General features: G+C 47.5%; 1 protein-coding gene across 7 annotated transcripts in view; it reads left to right on the forward strand.

The window, feature by feature from the left end:
- Positions 1 to 18,808, forward strand: part of RUNX1T1 (RUNX1 partner transcriptional co-repressor 1) — a 137,856-nt gene that overhangs the window by 29,373 nt on the left and 89,675 nt on the right. The window contains exon 1 of one of the 7 annotated variants that reach the window (XM_084864719.1): positions 152 to 273. The exons of 2 other annotated variants lie outside the window; for them this stretch is intronic. In XM_084864719.1, coding sequence (XP_084720845.1) covers positions 186 to 273 — 88 coding nt within the window. In that variant the 5' untranslated portion in view covers positions 152 to 185. Of the gene's footprint in view, positions 1 to 151; positions 274 to 14,798; positions 14,930 to 15,588; positions 15,976 to 16,269; positions 16,399 to 16,901; positions 17,138 to 18,808 lie in introns of those variants that run through there. 4 more of the 7 variants (XM_084864725.1, XM_084864722.1, XM_084864723.1 and 1 more) reach the window with 4 other exon arrangements.

An 18,808-nucleotide genomic window follows, 5' to 3' on the forward strand; every position in this document is an offset into this window, starting at 1 on the left:
TCAGCAGTTCAGTCGATTTGCATATTAGCCTTTTATTATATAGGATAAGCAGATGGGTGCTACTTCAGACTGGTTGTGATATATGCGTTTTTGTCCCCCCTCCCCCCCCTTCCCTTTGTTGTTGAACATAGAATCTGCCCCAGTCAGAAAAGGAGAGAGGAGATTAGCAGAGCGATTGGTGGAGCATGGTATCTGTCAAAAGCAACACTTGGAGAGCACTGAGCTTAGTAATAGGTGACTGCCGGAAAAAGGGGAGCTTTGAATATTGTCAAGGTAAGGAACAGAGAAATGTTTTGATTTTGCAATTTTCTTAAGTGCCAAAAAAAAAAAAAAAAAAAAAGCAACCTGTTATTTCTCACCAGTACATTATAATTGTGAAGGTTTTCTTTTCTTTTCCATATTTCTGCTACTGCCTGTTGGTAACAAGATTGTATTATGTATTTTAGTCATTTCTTTTTGAGATTTTGGGGTGTGGGTTTGGGTCAGTTAGCCAAGCTGGGGAAGCCTTATTTGATAGCTCTGGGTCTGAAGCTACCAAATGACCATGTACCCCTTTCTTTCACCCTCTTTTTGTTGTGTGGAGCTTCGTGCCATGTTCCATAACCCGTCTGCTATAAGCTGAGCAGTACTTGGAGTTAAAGAGGAAAAGCCATGCCATGATTTCTGTGTTTATTGTAATGAGAGACTGTGTTTTCAGAAATAGTTTGTTGACGAAAGAGGAGAATAAGTGCTTTTCAATTTATTACTTCTTATTGATTTGAATTAAAAACAACAACAACCATGTTTTGGCCAAATATAACTTCCTAAGCAGAATTTATGTCAGAAGGCACATTAAAAAGGGAAAAGAATGATATCTAACTTTAGGAAGACAGCAAATATAAACTAAGTGTGATGCCATTTAGAGAGAGACTTCCGAAGGTCCGCAGCATTGAAAAATTAAAGGGGCTTCTGAAAGATGGATTCTAGGGACTGGATGTCTCCTAAGGCCAGCTCTGTTTCAGATTTGAGGGGCTTGTACACAGGCACAGATGAATAAGGATCAACTGCCAAGCCCTAGCCGGTTTGGCTCAGCGGATAGAGTGTCGGCCTGCAGACTGAGGGGCTCCAGGTTCGATTCCGGCCAAGGACACATGCTTGGGGTTGCAGGCTCGATCCCCAGCAGGGGGTATGCAGGAGACAGCCTATCAAGGATTCCCTCTCATCATTGATATTTCTCTCTCTCTTCCTCTCTGAAATTAAAAATTAAAAAATAAATAAATAAAAAGATCAACCGGCAAGGAAAACCAGAGAGCTAACACACACGTTTCGTGCTGCTGGCTGGCACTCTAGTAACTGGGAAGCAATTTGGGGACTGGATTGTGGGGACAGATTCTGAAGTTCTATGACTTGCCCGTCTCAATATATGAAAAGAGGGTGGCAGAAGATTGCCCATTTGGGGCTAGTGTTCTGGAAACATCAATGCTGGTGGACACCCCACAACATCTACTCTTACAGCTCTTCACACAGACTTCCTGGCTTGTTCGCAAAGCTCCCGGGAAGGCCTGGCCAGGGAGGGTGTTTCTGTTTCTGAAAGACCAGAGCAAGGAGACCTTTCCTCGCGCAGCTGCAGACTCCTTCTAGGTAGCCTACATCATAATTTAGCTTCTCTGTATTTCTCTTTTTTTCCTGCCCCTTCTTCATGTTACGATGGTCTTTTCCTGCAGTTAGAGAGAGACAGATTCAAAAGAGAAGGTAGGGAATTCAATTTTATTTTATTTATTTATTTTTTAAAATATATTTTATGGATAGTTGACAGAAAGGAAGAGAGAGAGTTGGAAACATCGATGAGAGAGAAACATCCATCAGCTGCCTCCTGCACACCCCCTACTGGGGGTGTGCCTGCAACCAAGGTACATGCCCTTGACCGGAATCGAACCTGGGACCCTTTAGTCCGCAGGCCGATACTCTATCCACTGAGCCAAACCGGTTTCGGCGGGAATTTCAATTTTAATAAGTAGTCAGGACATTTCTTACCTCTGCTTCTATTTCCTTACCTTATGTATTATTGTTACTAAATATTAATTTCCTGAGAATGCAAAGCTCTGTTGATTAGATTTCGAAAGTCTAGAATATAAAGAGTATCTTATTATAAAGAGAGAAACTAGTAATAATAACCACCACCGCCGGGACCGGTTTGGCTCAATGGATAGAGCGTCGGCTTGGGGACTGAAGGGCCCCGGGTTCGATTCCGGTCAAGGGCATGTACCTTGGTTGCGGGCATATCCCCAGTAGGGGGGGTGTGTGCAAGAGGCAGCTGATCGATGACTCTCTCTCATCGATGTTTCTAACTCTCTATCTCTCTCCTTTCCTCTCTGTACAAAAATCAATAAAATATATTTTAAAAAATAATAATAATAATAACCACCACCACTCCTGCTTTAGAATTTTCTTGTCATCTTCCATCAGAAGAGAGTGCTTGATTTATTTATTTATTTATTTATTTATTTATTTATTATCTTAAATGTATTTTTATTGACTTCAGAGAGGAAGGGAGAGGTTTTAGAGCGATGGAAACATCAATGATGAGAGAGAATCACTGATTGGCTGCCTCCTGCAAGCCCCCTCCTGAGGATCAAGCTCACAACCTGGGCATGTGCCCTTGACTGGGATCAAACCCGGAACCCTTCAGTCTGCAGTCATCACTCTAGCCACTGAGCTAAACCAGCTAGGGCTAGAATCATTGTTTTTACCCAGCCCATCTGATAGCTATCATATTATCTTCTAGCCACGTGGCATGTATATATCTGGCCTGCTGGCAGTATGCAAGATTCAGATTAAAAGCAAAAACTGCATGACAAGGACTTGAATTTTAAACAGCCTAATGCCTGGTATTTGTTACAAAGTGCAAATACCAAATTCTCAGCATCATGTATCAGAAACACTGTGTTGAGTTTCTTCTCTCTCTTTCCTACATGCATGTATGCATACATTCTTTAAAAAGATGTGTGCATGTACACACACACACACACACACACACACACATATTTGTGTTGGCTGTAACTGTTGAGCTTCTTCTTTTTTTTCAATGTGGCATTGAAAAGTTACCCATCTAATTTTTCCTCCTTTTTGTCACAGTAATGGGTGTATAGCAATAGGAGGTTCAGACTCAAGTGGACCCGGGAAGTAGAAAACAGAAACCACATTCTTGAAATTGGAGAACAGCTGGAGTCCATGGGGTCCCGGGCTGTCCTTTGGGAGCAGAAAAGCCAAGGACTCTGGACTCGAACAGGCTGGGCTGGGAGTGAGAAAGGCCCGGAGGAGCCGCAGAGTCTCTGTGGAGAGTGTGACGCCCGGGGGATGTCACCAGGAGACAGGAGGCAATGCTGTGGAGGGGCAGCCTGAACCGACAAAGGGGGACCCCTCGTGTGTTTCCCGCCAGCGTTTAAACTGTGCCCCATCTTGGCACGATGCTGGGTACTCCAGAAGGAGGCTTGGGGCTGTTGTCCTGGGAGGGGTGGGTGGATTTGGGTCAGCCAGGGGTGATGGCCAATATTTGACACATTAAAAAAACAACACACCAAAACCGGTTTGGCTCAGTGAATAGAGTGTTGGTCTGTGGACTGAAAGGTCCCAGGTTCGGTTCCTGTCAAGGGCATGTACCTTGGTTGCGGGCACATCCCCGGTGGGGGGGGTGTAGGAGGCAGCTGATATATGATTCTCTCATTGATGTTTCTGACTCTCTCTCCCTCTCTCTTCCTCTCTGTAAAAAATCAATTATATATATATATATGTAACCAACTACAATCCACTGGTTTCCTAGAAGATTCCTGGAGTAAACTGGCTGCAAAGCAGCACTTATGTTCGTATCCCGGGATGGGGCATTTGCATAGGACCCGTTTATAGACATGGATGTGCTTCGAAAGCCACGTTTGGATTTCTAAGAAAGCTATTTTTTTTTTAAATATATATATGAAGGTGATGTAGAGGATGTTATGCGCCTTTCAGTATTGGCACAGTCACCAGGAAGAGAGGAGAGTGGCTTTTCTGGGGAAGAGGGCAGTTTGCAGAGCCCCTGCGTATATCCCCGTCCCCGTGGCCGTGCGGGGGGCTGGCAGCCTAACGGGCTTGCCCCACACGGAGCCCGGCACTCACGGGGCCCCGCACGCTGAGTTCGGGTCAACGTGATGCGTGAAATCAATTTATTGGAGTCTCTTTGCCTCCATAGGAATTTGGCGGCGTGCCAGTTGTTTTCCTTTAATGTCCTTTGTGCTGAACACAGGCGGGCAGGCACGCTTTTGTGTTCCTCTCCCTTTCGGTCTCTCTCTCTTCCAGCCAATATTTTACTCCGTGGATGGTGAGGTGAAGGAAGGATATATTCTCTGAATGATTCTAATCTGTGTTTTTTTGTGTGCATGTATATTACACATGTGCCTATATATAATATGCCATAGTCTCCTTTAATCTTTCAAGGGGTATTTTTTTAAAATATATATTCCTGAGTTGTTTTTTTTAATATATATTTTATTGATTTTTCTTACAGAGAGGAAGGGAGAGGGATAGAGAGCTAGAAACATTGATGAGAGAGATACATTGACCAGCTGCCTCCTGCACACCCTCCACCAGGGATGTGCCTGCAACCAAGGTTCATGCCCTTGACCGGAATCGAACCTGGGACCCTTCAGTCTGCAGACCGACGCTCTATCCACTGAGCCAAACTGGTTTAGGCTATTCCTGAGTTTTATTGGTGACTTTCTTTGTACACAGGAAATATTTTAGTGTGTTGTTCAAATAAGGTTTCTGAAGACATGTCATACACCAGATCCTAGGTACCATTTGCTTACCGTAATGCCCCCTGATGGAAGCTGAAAAGAACAATATCCATGACCCAATACAACACGTGTGTAGCTTGTGAACTGAACTTTCAAAATGACTTAGGCATCGGGGAGCTTTTTTGATTTTGAAGAATCCCACGTTAAGCAGCACATGCTAAAAAAAAAAAAAAAAAGAAAAAAAAAAAAGAAAGATAATTATATCAGTATTCGTTTCCTTGAATAATTCATCTTGATGAAGATGCAGGCTTTACATGGATTTGTTATGTGTGAATTTGTACGAAGTTCCCGCCGTGTGGGTAGTACGTTTGCTTTGTAAGATTTGAAAGGTAACGGCATTGAGGTGTTTTTTAAATTACAAATAGATCCCGACCTCTCTGGATGTTTTTGTTTCTGTTGGGAGGATTTGTTTCTGGGTCAGATTTAGAAAGCTGGGGGGAGAGGGGAGGGCGCCAGGGAGGATGGTTGAAATGAGAGAGAGGAGAGAGAGAGAGAGAGAGAGAGAGAGAGAGAGAGAGAGAGAGAGAGAGAGAGAGAGAGAGAGAGAGGAGACCTGTTGATGCTCCAGGCAGTCCTTGCGGAAGTTGATATGCAGAACCTGGAGCCGCAGCTTTGGGGTCAGACTCAGACCCAGCAGCCCTGCTTCCCTGTGTAATTACCTGAGGAGCAGGCTACCTGTGAGTGTGTGCCCCTGCCAGCCTGTGCCCTGTTCTTCTGGGTGCCCTGACAGACTGTCTTTATTTGGTTGAAATGGATCTAAAATGTGGCCCTTTCCTTTCACACTCTGGCCTTGCGTGGCGCAGTGCCTTTGTGGACAGCCACAGGCCTCAGCCAGTGGAGGGCTGGCCTGGGTTAACGGGCTCCTGTTTCCCTGATTCTTGTTACCTGACGTTCTACATGCGCTGGGTTTTTTGTTTTGTTTTGTTTTTTTGGGGGGGATGTTCAGACTCACTAATAGTTCTAATAGTTCAGGATGGAAACAGTAATTTAAAGGTGGCTTTTAGGAGGCAGTTTTGGAAAATTAATATGTTAAAAAAAAATGAGATAGTCCATCTTGAAACAAAGGTGATAGGACTTCTAAGGCCGGGTTACTTTTCTCCTCTCGGGATTGAATGCGGCCTGGACATTTGCTGAGGGCAGGCCCAGCTGTGGGTGCAGCTTGCTGGGCTGTGGAGGCGCACTGTTGGGAGCAGTGAGTGGCGGTTGGAGGGGGTGTAGGATACACCTGAGGGGTGGTTTGAGAGGGAGCCATTTGGGGGATTCCCAGAGCATAGCCCAAAGGTTATATGGACCAAGAGGAAACCTGTCAGCGTCTTGATCCGCTGGGTGGGCTGGTTGAAAGTCCAAAGAGGGGTGAAGGGTGCACTGCAGGGCAGGGGAAGGGGGTATGTTGGTGGGGGTGGGCTTCTCGCAAAGGGAAGGGAAAGCTCAGTGACCCTGTGCTCTGCCCCTTCGTTAGGGCTCTGACATGCACACTGAAGGGCATAACCATTAACCCTCTTGGCCAGTGGTTCCCAACCTTCCTAACGCCGTGGCCCTTTAATACAGTTCCTCCTGTTTGCTGGCCCCCAGCCATAACATTTTCGGAGCTACTTCATAACTGTCATTTTGCTACTGTTATGAATCGTAATGTAAACATCTGATATGCAGGATGTCTTAGGCGACCTCAGAGAAAGGGACGTTCGATCCCCAAAGGGGTCATGACCCCCAGGTTGAGAACCACCGCTCTAAGCACCCATACCTGTGTCCCGTTGTTACCGGGGGTTGCTATGGGCAAGGAGAGAGGGCAGTAGGTACCTCTGCGTGTGCACGAGCCCAGGTTCAGGGATTGATCCCATTCTTTGCATCGATAAAGGAATTGGACTCTGCAGGGAGGAATTTGGTAGGAATTATTCTAAAAGCTTCTTTCTGTATTCTATTTCTAAAGGCAAGGTCCATAGTGGCTGTATCCGTGTACCCCTCCAGTGAAAATACCTGGATCAGCCTGGTGTGTCTTGGTGTGTCTGGTGATGGGGCCGGCACCACCATGGTCTATTCTGTGCTAAGTGGCTCTGCCTGTCCTCAGGCATGCGCGTGTTTACTTATGGATCAGCCGGCTGAGTTTCTTTCACTCTATTTTCCTTTTCAACCTCTGAATCAATATGAGAGAAGAAAACATAAATACATCTTAAGCCACTGTCAACATTCCTCACTGGTGCCCTCCTCGGAAAGACGGGGTTTCCCCACTTTTAAGCTCCAGTTGTTTTCCTGGTTCCCGCTCACTGGAGCTTTCTAAAGGGAATGACATTCGCGCCACGTGGAGCACCGAGACTTGGCAGCAGAGAGCGGATAAGGGGAGAAGAGCGTGAGGATTTGGAAAGCGAATGGAGGGAGTTATGCTTGCAGGTGGCATCAGGAGATGAAGAAGATCTGAACAAGAAGACGGCGTCTGTGCCTTGTTCTGAGCACCTGCGTATAAGTGCAGAGTGAAATGGCAAGGAAAAATCAGATCTATGGGAGAGTGGGAGGGAATGAATTACTCTAGTAGAAAAGAAAAGGAAAGCACCAAGTTCTCCTTTTTAAAAATATATTTTTATTGATTTCATAGAGAAAGGGAGAGGGAGAGAGAGAGAAACATCAATGACGAAAGAATAATTGATCGGCTGCCTCCTGCACGCCCCTTACTGGGGATCCAGCCTGCAACCGGGCACCTGCCCTTGATGAGAATCGAACCTGGGACCCTTCAGTCTACAGGCCAGTGCTCTATCCACTGAGCCAAACTGGCTAGGGCCACACCAAATTCTTTTAGGAATTGCAGACTTGCGGCAACTTACCAGCAGGAATGAAAACCGGACGTTTTGATAGAACATAAAAAGAGTCACAGTATTCCAGAACTTTGATGAGACTTTGGTATCTACAATGAAGAATAATTTGAATAAGAAGTAAGAGTGGGAATTGAAACTTCCATACAAAGTAAGGGGATAAACTTGAGATGTGCAAGTTTTCACAGCTGTTGGGGAGCATTTCAGAATAGACATCATCGAACCCTTTCTGCCCGGCCTTGCTGGGGCGGGCGGGGTGAGGCACGCATGAGGAAACCCACCCAGTAGGGCAGGAGTGAAACGTTCATTTTAAAAATTACATTGTCATAGAGGCACGGATACAGTATGGGGTGTTATTTGAACAAAGAAAGCATCCATTTGAAAGAGAAAATTTATAATGGATTCAATTCATGGTTGTTAAGAATCCTTTTAAGCAAGTTTGAATTTGTTGATAGATGTGGCAAATTAGTATGTGTGCATTTTCATTCATTTTGGAATGAAAATTTGGGATGGAACCCATGGTGTAGCCAAGAATCGTTTTTTGAGTAAGTTTGAATTTGTTTATAAGCATGGCAAATTAGTATGTGTGTGCATAGATACTCCTAACTCGCAGTGTGGAGAGAGAGAGGGGGAGAGTTTGTTAGAGATGAAAGTCCTGTAAGAAATATAGGATGAAAACATTCTGGGAGCTTTATTTTATTGCTGTGTGTTTGCTCCACCTGGTGGATTTTGTTGAAAGTGTTTTTCATTCCTGTTAATGAAAAAAATACCCTTTGCACACATTTAGAGGAACATCAATCTTTTGTTTTATTTTCGTTGCTGTGTAAAATAGTTTAATTCCAGTCGAGGTCAAAACATTGATGTCTTTGGTTAATGTTTCCAGTGCATTGACATGAATATTTATTCGTTGTAATTATTATTATTTTTTTTTTTTCTGGTTCAAAATGCAACATGCTCATTTGGAAAACAGCAAAGGGAAAAAAAAGATTTAGAAAATGAAGAAAAATTTTAAAAAAGGAAATAAACACAATGTGTAAGTTCACCCCCTGGAACTGTTGCCTTATTTTTAATGGTAGGTGTTATCAGAAGAGGCCAGTTTTGCATTTCCATTTGTCTAAAGACACATGGACTGTTATATACGATGTGGAAGTGTGATGGTTATTATTACAATTTTTTTTGGGGGGGGGAGGGGGGTAACTGGTATACTCCTAGAATTCCCAGGCTCCCAACCCCCATCAGTACCGGGCAGCTGTGTCCACAGGAGGCAGTGCAGAGAGGTGCCCAGCGCTGTCCAGGGGGGATGCGGTCTGTTGTTCCATAGGCTCACCCAGATTCCTTCCTTTGGAAATCTTAAGGGTCCATTTGACCACCTTATTGTCTCCCGTTGGTGTATTTATGTATTTCTCTCTCCTTGCGACCAGAACAGCCCTGGGACTGAAGGTGACAGCGTCTTCCTGGGCAAGGGAGGTGGAGACCTCTGTATTGTCTTCCAAATGGTCCCACACAGCCCTCAGTAGCGGTTATTGCTGCAGGCCCACAAGCAGAGAGTGTGGACTGGTCTGTCCCAGCCAGCCCCGCAGCGCCCGCCCCTCCCGGCCTGCAGCGTGGGGGGGACGGGGGCGGGGGTGGCTGCGGGCCAGCAGGGCCAGCGGCCAGATGGCTGTGCCCGGAGCGGCCGGGTTTTGTCTCCGGCGGAGAGGAGGGAGAGGAGGGAAAGTTCAGCGGAGCAGACGCCATCCGCCTGGCTTTTTCACAAAACTGACCCGCCCTTCGTCAGGACGGGGCGGGGGTGACATTGAAACAAAGGTTTTTTTCATCTTGCATCCCGGTTCTTGTCAGACTGGGAGGGATGTGGAGTCAGGGTGTCCTCTCTAGTCCCCTAGTGGTGTTTATAGTCCTAAGAAGGTAGGAGGAAGCGATACATGCCAGCTTGTTTGCAGATTTACATGCCAGTGTATATATACTTCAGGTGGCCTTTTAATTAATTAATTAATTTATTTATTTTAAATTTATTGATTTATTTATTGATTTCTTACAGAGAGGAAGGGAGAGAGATAGACAGTTAGAAACGTCGATGAGAGAGAAACATCGACCAGCTGCCTCCTACACACCCCCTACCGGGGATGTGCCCGAAACCGATGGATGTACATGCCCTTGACAGGAATCGAACCTGGGACCTTTCAGTCTGCAGACTGACGCTCTATCCACTGAGCCAAACCGGTTTCAGCTCAGGTGGTCTTTTTAGGAAAATGCTTTTGTTGGAAGGAACAGAGTGAACAGAGCCGGTGCTCAGCCTTGTCGATAACCGAAGGAAGGGTTATGCTCTAAAAGTTTGAAAATAATTTAACCCTTTGCTGGGGCACCTGGTGTAATCTGTAGGTAATAATATTAGCAGGTCTGAAGTTTGCATCTAAATAATGAAACAGTCAGTCAAGGCAAGTGTTAGATGTATTATAACATTTTAGAATTTGTTTTTTGATTATTAGATATTATATTAGATATAGTAGTTGTTGGGCTCTAGTCGATTTGGCTCAGTGGATAGACTGTTGGCCTGTGGACTGAAGGTCCCGGGGTTTGATTCCAGTCAAGGGCACAGGCCTGGGTTGCAGGTTTGATCCCCAGTAGGGGGCGTGCAGGAGGCAGCTGATCAATGATTATCTCTCATCATTGATGTTTCTCTCTTTCTCCCTTGCCCTTCTCTCTGAAATCAATAAATTAAAAAAAAAAAGTTGTTGATTTGTACACAGATAATAATTTAATTAAAAAAAAAGTCGTTATTGGAAAAGAACCACAATATATTATAATAGTTCAAAGGCAATGGCACTGTCAGAAACAATTCATAATAATTAAATATAGATTTAGCTTTCTAGCATGTGATATTTATCTTAAACATATCATTTTGCATAAATACATACAAGCGTACCCTGCATTCTTAAATGGACTAATACACATCTTCTCGTTCAAAGTAGAGCAAATAATGTTCTCTATGAAACACAGAAAAGGAAACTTCAACCAGAGTTAAAAAAAAAAAATCAAGTATGTTGCTTGAAAAATGGTTGAAATACTGTAACATTGTATTCTGACACATGGGAGATGGAAAAACACAGCGACTTGAGGTTTTCATTATTATTATTATGTATAAAACATGTTATGGTTGGAACCTTCACATTGCAGTTCAGATCGCACTATTCACATACGTTAACTGAAGAGGCTACAGAAACCAAAGTGACCTACACCGTCCTCCAGTTTGACATGTCGCAGGTGAAGGGAAGGGTCATGACTTGGAGCTCTGGGCCTGCCACTTGCCCCTGGAGATCAGGATTCCTGGACAGATGTCTGTCTGTCCTTCTCGGTTCCCTGCGGGATGGGGCTTTGTCACTAGCTCTCAGGTGATCCAAGCACTGAAGCTTTTCTGCCTCTGTGATGGCGGGCGTATTAAGAAAAGTTTCTTCTCTCTAGCACATTCTCTCTTACAGTATTCCATCTTGCTGCTAGCCCTGAGGCTTTCTGGGCGGCCCTAACTAACCCTTTGACCCCCACAGTGTTTATACACCCTTCAGATTTTTAAAAAAAATATATATTTTATTGATTTTTTTACAGAGAGGAAGGGAGAGGGCTAGAGAGTTAGAAACATCCCATCAGCTGCCTCCTGTACACCCTCTACTGGGGATGTGCCCGCAACCAAGGTACATGCCCTTGACCAGAATCGAACCTGGGACCCTTCAGTCCACAGGCCGATGTTCTATCCACTGAGCCAAACCGGCCAGGGCAGCCCTTCAGATTTTTTAAATGGCCGTCCTGTCTCTGTTCTTGTGAGCTCTTCTATGGACTGGTTGACAGTCCAGGACACGCTAATGCTGCCCAGTCATTTCTTCCCATGGAACAGATATTGGAAGGAAACAGCGGGAAAGAGTGTAAGTTGTTGAGCACAAACATGTATAGGAAGAAGTTTAAATAACGATAGCCATTCCCTGACCTTTATGAAACACGTGAATGAACTTTCTGGCCCTCCCCCCCACCCCCCAATCCCTCTGACTTCTTACCGAACACACAAACTATGTTCCTTGTAGACACAACATGACGGGACTTATCTCTGCCACGAGACGACCCGTTACGTATGGCCTTTATTTCGTCCAGTGTCCGATGTCTCCCAGGGGCAGGACCAGATGCATGTGCCTTTTTCCCGGGGCCGGTGTCTAGCTAACGGACTGTCCCCGTGAGCATCAGTTAGGAAATGGCCTAAAAGAGGGGTCCCCATGTCCCTCGCAGCCCCCACAGCTCCCCAGCGAGGTGGGTCTGCCCTGGCAGCGGCTGCCTTTGCAAAGCCCTAATAGCCTCCAGCTGGGTGGAAAATCAGCCCCTTTGGGCTCGGACAAATCCAGCCCATTTGAATTTGAAAGCGGAGCTAATGCGTCCATTTTATTTGTTACCACTCGCCCATAAAACATTATTTTCCAACGTGTCAGCCTCGTTTGGTGGCCAGTTGTCTGACGTGGAAAGCAAGCTGGGAAATGGGGACATTGGCGGGGTCCACCCCTCTCAGGCCAGGGTGCCACTTTGGGGCTGAGTCTCCCCTCCAGGAGCGGGGAGGGGGCAGGGGGGTCCCTCATGACCATTCATCAGTGCTCTCGGGCTGACCATCCAGCGCCTCCTCATTCAGTTTCTCAAGTCTTGCACGTAAGAAGCCAGAATGAGCCTTCTCCGGCTTTGTCCCTGGCAGCGCGGGGTAAAAGGCTCCACTTGAACCCCCGTCGCCCCCCTTTCCGCGTTGTTAACGCAGCCCCGCTTACAGGAGCGCCTTTACGGGGTCCGTTAGAATATCCGAAACTATTAATTCTCTCGTCCTGAATGGCTGATGGCAGGCCGGAGCAGATGGGGCAGGGACGTGTTGGGCTGGGTGTATTGCTTTCAATTAGGATCAATGAGGTCGCAGCGCCTTTGAATGAACTCCCTTCATGCCTGCTGTGTGGAGGCGCGGCCTGCCAGGAGCAGGGGGGAAAGTGGAGAAAACCTTCAGGAAGTGGAGAAGCTGGAAGGCCAGCCTGGCCCTCACTGGGTAGAGAGCTTTCCATTCATTGCGGACGATTTTCATAGGCCGCTAGACCTTCCTGGTAAGTCAGGTGTTTTTTTATTTTTTAAAATATATTTTATTGATTTTTGCAGAGAGGAAGGGAGAGGGATAGAGAGTTAGAAACATCGATGAGAGAGAATCATCCATCAGCTGCCTCTTGCACACCCCCTATTGGGGATGTGCCCGCAACCAAGGTACATGCCCTTGACCGGAATAGAACCTGGGACCCTTCAGTCCACAGGCCGACGCTCTATCCACCAAGCCAAACCGTGTTCTTAAAGGAAAGACACGGCTTACTGGCATGGCTTTCTTGAGGTCAGCCATGTGTCTATCCCTTGTGATTGGAGTATATCTAATTTTAAAAAATACCTTTTCCAGTGGTGATGCAGGGTTTTGTACTGGAGAAAACTTCTGCAACTCAGATTCTGCCCCCCCCCCCCAATCCCCACTCATCTCCCATACATGCATTTGTCATGTTATTGAGTATCCATTTGTATTATACAGTTTGGACGTTAGAGATCTTGGCTCCTATGTGTCTATGTTTTGTTGTTGTTGTTGTTTTATTAAAGGGGAAGTTATTTTTGTCTAAGTGACTATACAGAACTATGTACGCGGGTGTCCATGTTCAAGGTGAACTGCCGAATAGGGTTGCTTGCCTCCCTGGTTACAGAACCAGAAGAAGAAGCAGCTGGTTCCCAGAGGAAAGGCCGGACTGGTCTCCGGTCACACACACTCCGCCAGGCCCCTCCCGCAGGCAGGTTCCTAGGTGAGAAGCTCCAGGGACCCAGGCTCTGTTGACACGGATCAGTCTAAAGTGGCAATTACTGCAGTCAGATAGCAGCTTAAAAAGCTTTTTTACACATAGGAGAGATACGTAATCACACCCATTTTCTGAGCCGCGGTTTAGCGGCGTGCAGTGGCGCCGATATTAAGACCTAGTTTCAAAACAGGCTATCAGCCAGTTTTCCCAACGTGGAATGCGTTTTTCTGTCGTATGATTTTCTATTTCAGAAGGGATTCGCCATACATATTGATGAAAGTGTCCCACTGTGAAAATGTTTTCTTTCTAGCACAGGTTAAAAAGTATTAAAAAAAAAAAAAATCATTGAGTGGCTTTAAAAAAAAACCAAAAACCTGTAAGTGAAGACATACAGGTTTAGGACGCTGGGTTCCAGAAAGGCCCTTCTTTGCAGGACTTAATTGATCACCACTCTCACGCCTGCTGGGAAGCCCTCCGTCATAGGATGTTTGCGCCTGGTGCTTAACTACCCCGAAATCCATTACACAGAACCTCATTACCACTGACATCTAACTAAGACGAACAAAAAGATTGGCCCCATAAATAGGGTGCAGGATAGCGCCGGTGACAGAGCAGAGCCATCATTATGAGTTACAGCCCTTTCCCAGGTTGTCCCGGCAGTGATGGATTCTGAGGGGTTCCCTAGATGCAGCCGCACTTCTAGGGTGCAGAATTTGGGGAGGGGGGCGGTGCGTACAAGTGTTTAGGGACTGACGCTGCTGACTAAAGACCATTTGTTTGTAGGGTTTGCAGGGTGTGTGCACGTGGGTGGGTATGCTCTGAAACGGGCTGTGTGCACTCTTGCACACAAGTGCAGGCATGGGGAGTAGGGAGAAGTCGGAGTCCCTGGCTGTGAGCTTTCTGATTTCTTTGAGGCCCCCAGGAGGTGGGGGGCAGGAGGGACAGAGCTGACAAAGGCTAAAAAGCACGTGGGAAGGGTAGAATAAGCAGAGGAAGGCTGAGAAGGGATGGCAAAAAGGGGATGATCAGGCTGCCATGCCCCTTGAACTTGCAGGCCTGACCGAGGCTCCTGGGCAGAGCTGTCTGCGAGTGGACAGGGGGCGGGACAGGCCTGGGGAAGGGGAGCCGGGAGGAGGCCGCCCTCCGGCCCACCACGTGCCCGCCCTGTTGTTACAACACACACAGACCCAGGAAGGAAGGACATGCCAGTGTGTGTGTGTGGGGGGGCGAGCTGGAGAGGAGGACGGTGTTTTTCTCCCGCCTGGCGTTTTTTGTGCGTGTAGGGGGAAAAAGCAGGCAAGGCAGACAGGCCAGGATGCTTTACAAAGGACCACAGAGGGCCCGCTGGGAGGAAAATAGCCGGCTTCAGATAAAGCCCTGTAACAAAGCCGTGGCGTTTATGTATCATGGTGTCCATTAACGCTTCGCGGGAAGAGTCCCCTGCGCTGGGCTGGGCATGTGTTGTCATGAGACGGATCCGCATTGAAGGGTGAGCGAAAATAAAGAAATTAAAAGCTCAGGAGGACAGGACAGTTCAGCCTTCGAAAAGCCTTTTTTCCCCCCTTCTTCTTCTTCTTGTTTTCCAGTGAAGATGTAGTTTTCATTCCCCAGAGGGCCCTCTAGGCGGGCTGGGGGAGAGTGAGCGGACAGTGTGTGGAGGGATCAGCGCAGGGATCACGGGGGTTAAAAGCACGTGTGTAGGAGAGAAGGGCCTGCTTTTCGGAGAGCGATCTGGGCACACACGTCACCGGGACGCTGACAAAAGGCAGGATCTGGTACTCAGCTCTGCGTGATCAGCCGGCGTCCCAGACTCAAAGTCTCACAAATACCCCCCCCCCCCTGTTTGGGGTTTCCAGTTCCATAAACAAGCTTTGAAGTTGGTGCCCCTGATTTTTGTGTTGTGAAGAGAGTTCACCACGATGGGAAGGATGGGAAGATGAAGAGGAATCCTTTCTGGAGGAGGGAGGAGGGAGGGGGGGAGGAGGGAGGGGGATGTCTCCTTGTCATTCTCTTGGCAGAAGAAGGGTTAACTGGTTACCGGCTGGGGGTGGAGGCGAATGAATTATTCAGCATTTAGCTTATCATTCTGCCTTTTTTTTTTTTTTTTTACTGTCTGTTCTTTGGAGCTCTGGAACTTCTGAGAGAGAGAGAGAGAGAGAGAGAGAGAGAGAGAGAGAGAGAGAGAGAGAGAGAGAGAAGGGGAGGCCACGGTTTCAGTCCTCTGCACGCACACACACACACACATCGCTGTCATTGTTCTGCCTGGAGAGACAGGGGCTGGGTTCAGGGCCACATGTGCTCCTGTCATCATCCGCCTTTCTGCTTCAAGTGCAGCCGGAGTGTCAGCTCTCCATCTGTCTCCGCCTGGCAGGCGCACGCGCCCAGCGCCCTGCCCAGGGCGATGCCGCCCCAGCCCCGTCTGCCGGCCCCGCGCTGCCCGCCCGCGCCCATCCCGCAGCTCCGGGCCTGAGGCTGCCCGGCAGGCAGGCAGGCAGGCGGCTCTCCCGCGGACGGACGCTGCCCCCAGGATGCCCGGTGAGTGAGCCCCGCGCCCCCTGCCCTGCGATCAGAAGGGGAAGGACACTGCCTTTGGATGCGGCTGGGAGAGCCCTCCTGCCCCGGGGCATGCTGTGCCTTCTGGGGCAGAGGCTGGGGGCACAGGGGTGATAGGGGGGAGAGAGTGGCAGAGAGAGAGAGAGAGAGAGAGAGCCACCAGGATCTAGCTTCAGGGGTACGGGGTGTGGGAGTCCTTCCTTTAACAACAACAACAACAACTCGGGAGGTGTGTTTGGAGAGCTGAGCCCTGCGTGTGTGGCCAGAGCCCTTTGCCTGAGGGATGGAGCTCAACTTGGAAGTGTGGTTTCTGTTCCGGATTGCGTGCCTTGTCATCGGCGTGTCCTGGGCATTTCCTTCACCCGGGAGGAGAGCTGTCAGATGATGGCGGAGCCCTGGGATGAGGTCTGTGTGTGTGTGTGTGTGTGTGTGTGTGTGTGTGTGTGTGTGTGTTTTAAAGAAAGCTGCTTGTGTGAGAGAAAGTAAAGAAGGCGTTGGATTCCAGTCTCAGCCGCTGGATCACAATAGTCCTCCTCGGATGTCGTAGGCAGACCATGGAAATCATTTCGTTAGACAGAAGAAGTCTGCCGGGTTCCCGAAGCTGTCGCGGCTCTGGAGATGGAGTGCCCGTCCATTTCCTGGGGAAAATGTTGTCTTTGGAGCCTCGGCTGGTTCCTGGTCCTGGCGGGTGGCGGCCGGCGGAGGCGCTGCCGGTGGGGGAGAAGCTCAGGAGGGGCGGGCTGCGGGGAGGGGGGTCTCTGCTCTTCTCCAGGAGGGTGTCTGCTCCCTGCAGCCCCCCCTGCAGCCCAAAGGGACAAGGCAGAGGGAGCCCCCCCCCCTGCCGATGGCCGGGGGGGACCAGCAGCAGAGGCTGTGCGTGGTCAGGGGGTGGACACCCCGCAGATGGTGTTTGGAAACCCTATCTGCCGCTCGCTCCTCCGCAGCCACAGTTGTGTGTAGGTATTGCAGCCGTTTGAAGAATGTTCCCCCGTTAGGATGTGTCTTGTGACCCTGGTCGCTATTAATACACGTGCAGCCGGAGGCCTGCGGGACAGCGCGGCGGGTTTTCAGTAGCTCACGGAGGAGGATTGGATGTGGCTGGAACAGGAGGGACATCAGTTTTCCCAAAAAGACAATGACCAAGGTAGGGCAAGGGCCACTGGAGCTGCGAAAGCTCCCCTCTACTTGTAATCCGTGTGACAAAGTGCATGTGTGTGTGTGTTCATGTGTGTGCGTGTGTGTGTGTGTGTGTGTGTGTGTGTGTGTGTGTTACTTCGCCGGGGTACTGGCACACTTTCCTGGGATGTCATCCTTGGACTCTTCTTTGTTTTCATGCTCTCCCTGCATGTGTGAAGTGATCTGACTTAGCAGTGTTTTGAAGAAGCTGTATGTTGTCTCGCTAAAACAAAACCCACAATAATAAACCAAAGGCATTTGTGGATGATAATAGAGGGAGGGGATTCGTGAGGGCACCGGCCACCCTAATGACCTGGCTTTAAAGGGTCTCTTTAAAAGGCACTGGACTCTTTTTTTTTTTGGAGTTTTGGAATCATTGACAAGTTCTGTTTTACTGTTGAGTTGTTAGTGTCTGTCTGTTCTGAAGCCTGAGGTGTGGGCAGTCAGTTCTCTCTCTCTCTCTCTCTTTCTCTCTCTCATCAACTGTTAGGAAACCTTTTACTTGGACGCAGAGAATATATTAACAGCTGTGACTGTGAGCATGTGCCAGAGTGCAGATACTCCAGCAGATCTGACACTTGGCTATTTTTGACACCCGTTTGCACTTTGTAAACTTTACTATCAGGCGGACCACGTTTTCAGCCTATTTTAGGCCGTGCAATATGTAGTCATATTCGTGGACAATTGTAACCTCCCGGGGCATATTCTGTATTTTCAAATAAGACATTGTATGTAGAAGATTAAAAGGATGTGTTTCAGGTAATTGGGTGTTGACACTTTTTTTTTTTTTTTAAAATCTGACTATATATTTATCCAACACTACTTTATTATTAATTATTATTATTGATTGGTGGGTCTTGTGTCAGAACTGGTTCCTGGTGGTATCAAACTTGACTGAACAATTTTCAGGCGTCAGAACCTTTTTCCTAAAAATGGGGATGCCTGGACACAGATATGCCCAGACCGAATTTGTTTAAAGACATACCAACCCGTGGGGGTGGGCAGACACAAAAGTCTTCAGTTTAGGAGTTTCTAGCCTTCGTTTCCTTTAAGAAAACATGCTTTAGCTGTTTGGGTAGCATATTGTTACAGAAAGGAACCGAGAAAAGTCAGAAGAGGCCAGACATGCTGTAAAGAAATCAATTCAGCGATGTGTATGGCTTAATTCAGTCTAAGGAGCTATCATTTCACTGCCTGTCACTTTGTAATAGCTAGACCCCGGGTTTGAGAGAAGAAAAGACGGAAAATGTTTTTCTTATGAGAAGGCTGTGAGCGCTTGGGTATTCGATTGTTTCAAGAGATGGCTCCCAGCTTTCTGGAACATTTATATTTTTAATCAATCTCTGTATAATATTATCAAAGAACACATGTTGACCTCCAAAAAAAAACGCTTTCCGGGCTGTTTCCTTAAAAGGACACTAAGCGAGCACAGGCCGTGGAGCTCAGAACCAGTGTGTTCTCTCAGAAGATGGCTAATATGAGGTCAGACCACCCTTCTCCATGGCCCTGCTCTCCAGATGTGCATGGAACTTTTTTTTTTTTTTTTTTTTAAGTTCAAGTTTCAAGGGGGAAAAAAAAGAAAGAAAAAGAAAAAGAAAAAGGTTTGTTTTCAAAATCTGGTTTCACTTAAGACATCTCC

The sequence above is a fragment of the Pipistrellus hanaki genome (genome assembly GCF_964339955.1).
Source record: "Pipistrellus hanaki genome assembly, chromosome: 17".
Taxonomy (NCBI): domain Eukaryota; kingdom Metazoa; phylum Chordata; class Mammalia; order Chiroptera; family Vespertilionidae; genus Pipistrellus; species Pipistrellus hanaki.